Genomic DNA, 9183 nt, shown 5'->3' with positions numbered 1-9183 from the left:
TAGAGATTTGGAAAAATGAAATATGTTCTATAGAACTGATTACTGCTTTGGAAGAGATTTAAACTGTGCCTAGAAATCTGTTTCACAGATCTTATTGTTGCTACAGAAGAGATCTAGACCGTCCTAAAGTGCTGAACTCTGCTCCCACTGTGCCCACAACGATGACACAGGTGGATTGTTGCTGCCCCACCCGCTCCCCTACTTACCCTCACCCACCCAACTCATTATGACACGCTGCCCTGCCCAGCCAGAGATTATATAATAGGTCCAGCTGTGCATGCTTACTATCAGTAAGGCATTGCCCTTTCTGATAGTTCTGACATTCAGTTGGAAATCTCTGTTGGGAGCAGAAGAAATCTCAACTGGGAAGAGAAGGGTGAGCTCAGAGGGCATCATCACACCACACTGCTGTGTGCAAAGACCGTAGAAAGAAAAGCAAAATCCAGGGAAAGTGATTAAAACATAAAAAAAAGAAGGAGGCAGGAGAAGAAATTGAAAAGGGAATTAAAACAAAAGAGCTTAAACAGGAAGAGAAAAGAAGAGAAGATGCAATGTGAAAGAAGATTTGGTACTCTGCTTTTCTTAGATTGGATTTGGTCCTGGACTTGTGTAGTGCAATGATTAGGATAGGCTGTGCCTGAAAGCCTGACATGTGTTTCTTCCTTTCAGTAGTTGTATCCTGTTGCCCATGCTGCTGTTTCTGCCGTTGTTTTAGGGTCAACTCCACTTATAATAGCTAGAGCTTTTTCGAAAGCAGGGTGGTAATAAACTAATAGAAATCAGTCAGCCAACTTTTTGGTACCCTCTAACTCTTCTACTACTTTTTAAAGATTCTCTGAAGATTTGGTTGGAAACAAACACTCAGTGGATTTGTCAGGAGACATACATGAGTACCCTTAGCAACTTTACTTGTGACGGGACAAATGTAGGTGAGAAAAGGAAAATGGAGCCAAAGTGTGGAAAATTTTGAAAACCAAAAGATTGCTGTGCTCCAGTGGGTTTCATTTATGAGATTTTAAAATTAAAATATGATCTGGTTGACTGAAATTTAGCTTGTAAGAAATACTGCAATTAATCCCAGGAAGCGTGAGAGTGTAGGAGGCTTAGGTTTCTTCTTGGCTCCGTGTGACCTGAACACAAGGTCTACCTTTTACCTGCTCCTTCCTGGGGCAATGACTGCATTGGCTGTTGGGAGCTTTTCCATAACGGATGTTTGTGTTCACATTTTAGGAACGCTATGATGGAAGACGTTGGACAGCATCCACTGGATGATGTGTAAGTAAGAGAATAATAAAAGAGTTCGGTAGAGGAAGCTCCATGGCAAGAGTCTCCAGCGATCCAGTAAGGAAGAGCTCCACTGTGTGAGACCGTATCTCCTCAAGTCTGGGGAGGCTTCCTAGGGAGAAGAAACTTTGGCTTCAGTTCTCTGTTCTTCATCAGACTAATGATGGGGTTTTCAAAGATCTCTAGTGTCTCAAACAGCTAATCAGTCTTGCAGGAAAAAGATTTCTCTCCCTTCCGGCCTCCACTCAGCCCATGTCCCTGCCTGACTAGGTTAGAAGATAACAAAAGGAGAAACCTTTCCCTTGCAGGTCTTTAAATGCTTTAGAGGTATTGCTTGGATTCTGCATACTTCATCTAAAATATTTCAAAACAAGTGTGTTAAAGTATTCATAGAAAAAATATTTCTTTTGCTTCGTAAAAGATTTGTTTTAGTGGGTGCCACTTACAGTATTTCAAATTAAAATGTGGTTCCACTCCAGGAATTTACTTTATGCAAAACAGTGTAGAAATCAATGTATCATGGAAAACAAAATAAGGCTGGTTAGGCCTATTAACAACAGAAGATAAGAGAATGAATGAAATTATAGGGGAACGTCTTCTTAGGACTCCTATGCTTTCCTGTCCTGAGGTTGGTGATAAAGATGATTTTCTGTAGGTACCAGATGATGGAATTACCATCATTAGAAGCCGTAAAACAGAACCTTGACTGCCTGAATTCAGACCTTGAAAAGGACCTGCAGAAACTGGATATGGAGAATCAGGTTCTCCTTAGAAAGATTAAAGAGAAAGAAGAAACTATTCCAAGGTAAGGCTTTGCAGTTGGCGGGGGAAGGGCCTCTCCTGCCCCGCAGGTCCCTTGGGATACAGAAGGTGGAAGGAAGTTTCACTTATTTGATGGTGAATCTTGGTGTGTTATTTAAATCCTGAAGTATGAACCACAGTGCCCTCAAAATACTTCATGGATAGATTTTTGCATTAAGTGTTCACATTAGGTTGACATTTTATTGCCATTGCATTTGGTAGTTACTCTGACTTCCTGAGACTTTGGAAGTAGTTTCTCAAACTGGGGCCCTGGCAGCTTCCTTAGGGGCTGATCCACACCCGGGTGACTTTATATTTTTCAGTCTGGAAAGAGAGCTGGCCTTGTCACTAGAACAAGTCAAAGAGGAGGAGGAGTTGAACTATATCGTAGATGCTCAGGAGGAATCCCTGAGGGAGCTGGAATTGGAGACAGCAAAGCTGGTAAGGGGGCGTCTAGAGAAGGACCCTTGGATGCAACTTGTTTGCTTTCTGCTGCTCTCTTTCCCAGGAAGTCATCCCATGTTCAATTCTTCTGTGTCTAAAATCATGGCTGTTTAAGAGAGTGTTCTGGGAATGAAGCACTGGGTATGGGTGCCGAAGAGGCTTTCTTCCCAGATCTGCTGTGTGAGCCAGAGTGCACTTTTCCGACTTGATAGACTAATCCCCAGATACTATTCCAGTGACCTGGTGAAGGGGGAGAGATGACAGCAGAGCAACTTCCTTCCCTTGACTTCCTTTTTCCCCACAGGAAAAAAGTAATGCAATCCTCAGCAGGAATGTGGTGGAGCTTCAGAAAAAGGTAAGGGGAGCCCTGGGTTTTTTAGGGACCCAGAGTCCCTAAGAACATTGTGTCTTCACAAGAGAAAGGCTGGTGGGTGGCATGCAGGAGGGGTGCTAGGCACATTCAGAATGAGAAAATATATACATAAAAGTTAATGGAAATGCTGTTCTCCACACAGCAAAGCCCATCCTGGAAACAAGCCTCATTTCTTAGGAATCTCAGTAAGAGTTATCTTCCAGAACTCTAACCACAGAGACGGGAGAAGAGGGGGCAACTGGCGAGGGTGGCATGCTCCCTCCACACTGCTGCTGCCAATTGTTCTCTGGGCATTACAGATTGTGGTGAGAGGGCTAAAGGGCGGTACAGGGAGAAAGACTTATCCCTTCTCCCACCACTCTGCCCCCTTCTCCCTTCCCTGTCTCATTGTCCTCTCCTCCTCGCGGTGCCCTTGCTTCCACGGGCGATGGGAACAGACAACTCTGTCCAGCCCGCATGGAGTCAGGCAGCCTGCACAGGGAGAAGGAGATGCTTTTCTGCCAAGCTTCGATCCAGGACCCGAATTAGTAACCACCGTATGTAGCCTGGGACCCCTAGTCTGTCACTGTCCCAGGTTTTCATGTCTGTGTGCCACACTTAGTTCATGATTTTTGGAATGCTATTTTAGATTTCAGAGCTATTTACAAATATTGACCTTGAAGAAGAAGCCACAAAGCAGATCCTGGAGGAAATGAGGGTGAGTAGAAAAAACAAACAGATTTTCTGGGAGATGTGTCAATTCTCGGTCCTGTGAGAAATTGCTCTCAAGGACTCCCCTAGGCTACGTACTGGTTATGTCTGTGTACTTATCAGAGATGAGTCAGTGTCCTTTATTCCATGTATGTAATCCCATGGCCTGTGGGGCATTCATGACATCACTAGTCACACTAAGAGCAGAGATGACTGCAGTGGATCAAAGTGGAGGGAACTGCTCCAGAGCCCCCATCTTCCACCAGTCAATAAAACACAAGTTTGAATGCCCACTAGGATCTGCCCTCCGGAATTTTATTACTTAAGTAAGGACACACAAATAAGATATTCAATAGGAAGAAAATATTGACTCCCATAATCATACAGGGATGTGTCGTGATCTTCTGATTTTCCAACCCATGGCTCAAAGGCCCAAAAAGTTGGTTTTTTTGTTTTTAATTTATTTTATTATCTTTTTCCTCTGCTAGAAGATAAGTCCATTGAGAACATCAATTGTTGTCTATGTTGTTCATTTGTTTCCCCAGGGCCTAGAACTACGTGCCTGGCACATAGTAGACGCCCAATAAATATATATTGAATGAATGCCTACACTGGACACCAAATAGTGGGGAAAACCCCTATTAGGAAGCTCTCTGCATATGTATGTGGTGACTGTGGCAATTTAACTGAGCCCACTGTACAAAAGCCCCACTGTCTTATGCATTTCTCAGAAAAAGAGAAGCCAGGTTTCTCTCTGTCTCTCTCTCTTCTTCTTCTTCTTCTTTTTTTTTGAGATGGAGTCTCACTCTTGTCATCCAGGCTGGAGTGCAGTGGCAAGATCTCAGCTCACTGCAACCTCTGCTTCCCAGGAGTTAAAGCAATTCTCCTGCCTCAGCCTCCTGAGTAGCTGGGACTACAGGTGTACGCCACGATACCTGGCTAATTTTTGTATTTTCAGTAGAGATGGGGTTTCACCACATTGGCCAGGGTTCACCATGTTGGCCAGGGTGGTCTCAAACTCCTGACCTCAAGGAATCTGCCTGCCTCGGTCTCCCAAAGTGCTGGGATTACAGGAGTGAGCCACCACGCCTGGCCCAGGTTTCTCTTTTGTTTCCTGTGTGATTCGGAGGACATGCCAGTACACCCTATGAAATATGAGTGGGAGGAAGAGGCTTGTGAGTTTTGGTCAGTAGGCCTGGAGGAAGGAGGATGGTTGGGCTCACTGAACAGGGCACTGGCCTACTGAGGCATAAATGTCAGCTCTGCCACTCTGCAACTTTTAAACAAGTTACATACTTAACTTCTCTGCGTCTTTGTTTCCTCATCTGTAAAATGGTGGGGGGGTGGGTAATAACAAGTGCCCACCCTAAATTGTTATCAGATGTCTTCAACATATGATAGCCATTAGTATCATGCTCTCTGCTGGTCTGGAGATGGTGATAATTACCCACTTCCCTTCCATAAAAGAATGCTAGTAGTAACTTTCTGCTGTCACTCATTGTCTTCCACAGGCAAGACTGCAGAAGTCAACAGAGTCCTGTGCAAAGCAAGAGGAGGAGCTGGCCAAGGTAGAGGCAGTGTCTCTTCCACTGAGGGTCTGTCTGGGATAGAATGGGAGAGAATCCCAAGGGTCTTAGAAACAGATCTGTTGAGGCATGGGAGGGGGAGGTACAAAAACATCTTGCAAATGAATTTCTGATTCTTATGCATTCTTATGCAGCTGAAGGGAAAGAAAACTTCTATTAAAAAATCCTGCTTTTACCATTTCTTACACCTCTATGTCAAATACCATTGTTGAATTCCAAACCAAAGTGCCTTGACACATCCCCTGGTATATTACCCGACAGGCATATGACAACTTGGGCAAAATATTTCCTTTGCTTAAAATCAGACCCTGTGCCTAACGATGAGATCACCTCTTTGTGATGTGATTGTTGTTTCCTTCAAGTCAGGAGTTGCTAGGTAACCAGCCAAGTGTCAGTGCACCAGGTAGGGCCCCAGGCAGGAGTCTGGGTTTGGCTCTGATTTGACTCATGGGGTTTGTTAATTTTCTTTCTTTTTAGATAGAGCATGACTACCAATCTGTGTCTGAGCTCTGTAAGGACCAGGTCTACTACATAAAGGTACGACCCGTCTGGAGGAGAAGGCCGAGTAGAGGCAGAATGTCTCCAAGGCCATGGGTTCCTTGGTTTTTTGTTAGGCTAGAATGTGTCACTAGGAGAAATGCTCTATATACAACAGCAACAAGAAGACGGATGTTTGTTAAGGATTTACTTTGTGCCAAGTACTGTGCTAAGTACTCAACATATATATAGTATTTTTCTCAATCAATTTGTTCAATAATTCTATGAGCATGACAGTTATGATCAAGGGGATAATGAGGTTTCAGGACGTTAGAACGCAGCTAGTAATGGGGAACACAGCTAGTAAACGTCAGAATTGGGATTTGAATACAAGCAGGGACCTGAATGGGAGGGAGCTCTTTTTGTTTATACACGTCCATTCTGGTTACTAATATCTTTGAATTTTTTATTAGAACCCCTCCCCCACTGGTGTGTGCATACTGATGAGTACACTGTTTGGAAAATAATTAGCAGAATGCTTTTATTAATGACATCATGATGAAATATGGACATTTTCCATTTATGACTTTTTTTTTTTTAACTTCATGGAAAGAAATACCAGGAAGTTCTGAGGAAGATGAAAGAGGAAAAGGAGGCACTGCTTCTTGAGAAAGAAATGTAAGCTCAGAAAAATGGCCTCCCTGATGGACTGCAGTGGCAGTCCGGCAGTCCGGGTGGTCTTGGAAGGGAGGGGTGCTTCTCAGCACAGCGTGTGTCACTGTGTAAACGGCCTCCAACAAGTCATCTCTTTCAGCCTCCGCTCCATGGTTCAGACTGGAAAACCACCAGCATTCAGGCTTTCCTCTTGTCTTCCTCAGCAACTGGTGTTTTAAAAGTCTCCTTTTGGCCGGGCGCGGTGGCTCATGCCTGCAATCCCAGCACTTTGAGAGGCCGAGGCGGGTGGATCACCTGAGGTCAGGAGATCGAGGCCATCCTGGCCACATGGTGAAACCCCGTCTCTACTAAAAAAATACAAAAATTAGCCAGGCCTGGTGGTGGCCACCTGTAATCCCAGCTACTTGGGAGGCTGAGGCATGAGAAATCCTTGAACTCGGGGGGTGGAGGTTGCAGTGAACCGAGATCGTGCCACTGCACTCCAGCCTGGGCAACAGAGCGAGACTTTCTGTCAAAAAAAAAAAAAAAGTATCTTTTTAATGTTCTTCTCTCTCTCTCTCTTTTTTTTTTTTTGTTGTTGTTATTGTTGTTGTTGTTGCTGTTGTTGTTTGTTTGAGACAGAGTTTCACGTTTGTCGCCCAGGCTGGAGTGCAACGGTGGGAACTCAGTTAACCGCACCTCTGCCTCCCAGGTTCAAATGATTCCCCTGCCTCAGCCTCCCAAATAGCTGGGATTACAGGCATGTGCCACCGTGCCCAACTAATTTTTGTGTTTTTAGTAGAAACAGCATTTCACCATGTTAGCCAGGCTGGTCTCGAACCCCTGATCCCAGGTGATCCACCTGCCTCAGACTCCCAAAGTGCTGGGATTACAGGCATGAGCCACCGTGCCCAGCCCTAATGTTCTTTTCACATGTCCTCAGTTGCATGCCATTCCTGAAAATTATCTGGAGCTATGTTCAGAGAGTACGAAACGTAGTAAAAAGAGGACTAGGGGTCCAGAAATATTCCTTTATGTGTGTGTACTGTCCCCTTTCCCAGGATGTAGTGGGTCCACCAGACTGACCAGAGGCCCCAGTGATGCCCTTTTATACTTTCTTTCCATAGACTGTATGTCTCAGGACTTGTCACACTTTCCTTTTGATTATTTATACTTTTCAATTGCATTATATAATATATATAAAGTGCACAAATTTTATATAGTTTGGTGAAGTTTTATACATGAGAACACCACTGAGATCAAGCTATGGAGCATTTTGAGTTCCCGAAAAGTCTCCCTGTTCCCTCCTCCCAGTCAATACTCCTGGAAAAGTAACCATTCGCCTGACTTCTATCTCTTTCTTTTTAAAGCATTCTTGAACTTTGTGTAAATTTATTATGTTCTTGATTGTGTCTAGCTTTCACTGAGACTCACTCACATGGCTGCATGATTTGTTCTTTTTCGTGGCTGTTATATTCTATATAACATATAGAAATACGGCACAATTTATCTATTCTACTGTTAAGGAACATGTTGCTTATTTCCAGTTTGGAGATTTATAATAATGCTGCTACAAGCATTCTTGTGCATGTCTTTTGACGGATGTATCCCCTCATTTTTCCTGGGTTATATACCAAGGAATAGAATTTCTAGGTCATAGGGTGTATACATCTTGATTAGCTGAACAATTTTCCAAAGTGCCTGTACCAACATCCCCTCCCATAAAAAATGTACAAGAGTTCTAGTTATTCCTCATCCTTACTTTCACTCAGTATTTACAGCCTTTATGATTTTAGCCATTCTGGCAGGAGGGTGTAGTGGTGTACAGTTTTGATTTTAAAAACATTTTATTACTGAATAATAATGATATTTTATGTGCATTTTATTGCTGATTAATAATGATGTTTTATAGCTTTTCACACAGTTTGGAAATTTGAATGTCCTCTTTGTGATATGTCTTTTGCCTGCGTCTGTGAGATTGTTAGTCTTTTTCTAATTGATCTGTAGGAGTTCCTTATTTTTTTCATAAGATCCTTTGTCAAATGTATGTATTATAGTCTATTCTGTGGCTTTCCTTTTTTACTTTCTTAATGACATTTTGGATAAACAATAGTTATTAATTTAGAAAACAATCTAATCTGTGAAATGTGCCAGTCCATTCTTTCTGCTTTCTGCCTTTCTGAGGTCATAAAACTACTCTCTATGGTTTCCCCTAGAATTTTTTTATCATTGACCTTTTACTCAGGTTTACATTCTTTTGGAATTTATTTTCTTTTCTGTGGTGTGAGGTAGAGATTAAAATTTGTGGGGTTTTTTTTTCTATATGGATATCCAATTGGTCCAGCACCATTTATTGAAGAGACTATGCATTTGCAGTGGTGTCTTATTTTATGTCTGGTGACCATATATGTGTGAGTGTTTCTGGATGCTTTATTCTGCACAATTAGTCGCTGTTTCTATCCTTGTGCCAAAACTACACTAATTACTGCAGCTTTATAATTAGTATTGATATGGTAGCTTTAATTCTGCATGATTATCTTGGCTTTCTTGGCCCCTTGAGTTTCTATATAAATTTTAAAATTGGTTTCTCAACTTCTACCAAAACAAAAACAAAAAACCTTGCTGAGATGTTGATTGGAGTTACATGGAATCTATAGATAAAGTGAGAGGATAATTAGTATCTAAACAATAGTTTTCCAGGGCCAGGTGCTGTGGCTTGTGCCTGTAATGCCAGCGTTTTGGGAGGCTAGGAGGGGAGGTTCTCTTGAGGCCAGGAGATGGAGACCAGCCTGGGCAACATAGCAAGATACTATCTCTAAAAAAAATAAAACAAATTAGCTGGTCATGGTTGTGTGTGCCTATAGTCCTAGCTAC

At 42.7% G+C, this 9183-nt stretch overlaps 1 protein-coding gene across 2 annotated transcripts; it reads left to right on the top strand.

Annotated features, from left to right (window-relative positions):
* Positions 1 to 289: 289 nt before the first annotated feature.
* Positions 290 to 6295, top strand: LOC112627897 (transmembrane and coiled-coil domain-containing protein 5B-like). 2 transcript variants are annotated; one of them, XR_003120241.1, is made up of 7 exons: positions 290 to 376; positions 1231 to 1275; positions 1940 to 2089; positions 2834 to 2884; positions 3531 to 3599; positions 5104 to 5260; positions 6269 to 6295. XR_003120241.1 is itself a non-coding variant. In XM_025390629.1 (7 exons), exons 3-7 carry the CDS (start codon positions 1947 to 1949, stop codon positions 5200 to 5202), a joined length of 480 nt encoding a protein of 159 aa, XP_025246414.1. In that variant the 5' UTR covers positions 291 to 376; positions 1231 to 1341; positions 1940 to 1946; the 3' UTR covers positions 5203 to 5961. The 2 variants fall into 2 exon arrangements, 1 of the variants encoding a protein (XP_025246414.1); XM_025390629.1 differs by lacking the exon at positions 6269 to 6295 and adding an exon at positions 2409 to 2526 and having other exon boundaries at positions 291 to 376; positions 1231 to 1341; positions 5104 to 5961.
* Positions 6296 to 9183: the final 2888 nt, after the last annotated feature.

The sequence above is a fragment of the Theropithecus gelada genome, chromosome 7a, assembly GCF_003255815.1.
Source record: "Theropithecus gelada isolate Dixy chromosome 7a, Tgel_1.0, whole genome shotgun sequence".
In the NCBI taxonomy this organism is placed as follows: Eukaryota; Metazoa; Chordata; class Mammalia; order Primates; family Cercopithecidae; genus Theropithecus; species Theropithecus gelada.
This window is presented reverse-complemented; position numbering and strand designations above follow the sequence as displayed.

Coding starts and splice junctions, on each gene's coding strand:
- LOC112627897 (XM_025390629.1), top strand. CDS start 1,947: ATGATGGAATTACCATCATTAGAAGCCGTAAAACAGAACCTTGACTGC. Junction 2,090..2,408: donor AAAGAAGAAACTATTCCAAG/GTAAGGCTTTGC, acceptor TATATTTTTCAG/TCTGGAAAGAGAGCTGGCCT. Junction 2,885..3,530: donor TGGTGGAGCTTCAGAAAAAG/GTAAGGGGAGCC, acceptor ATGCTATTTTAG/ATTTCAGAGCTATTTACAAA.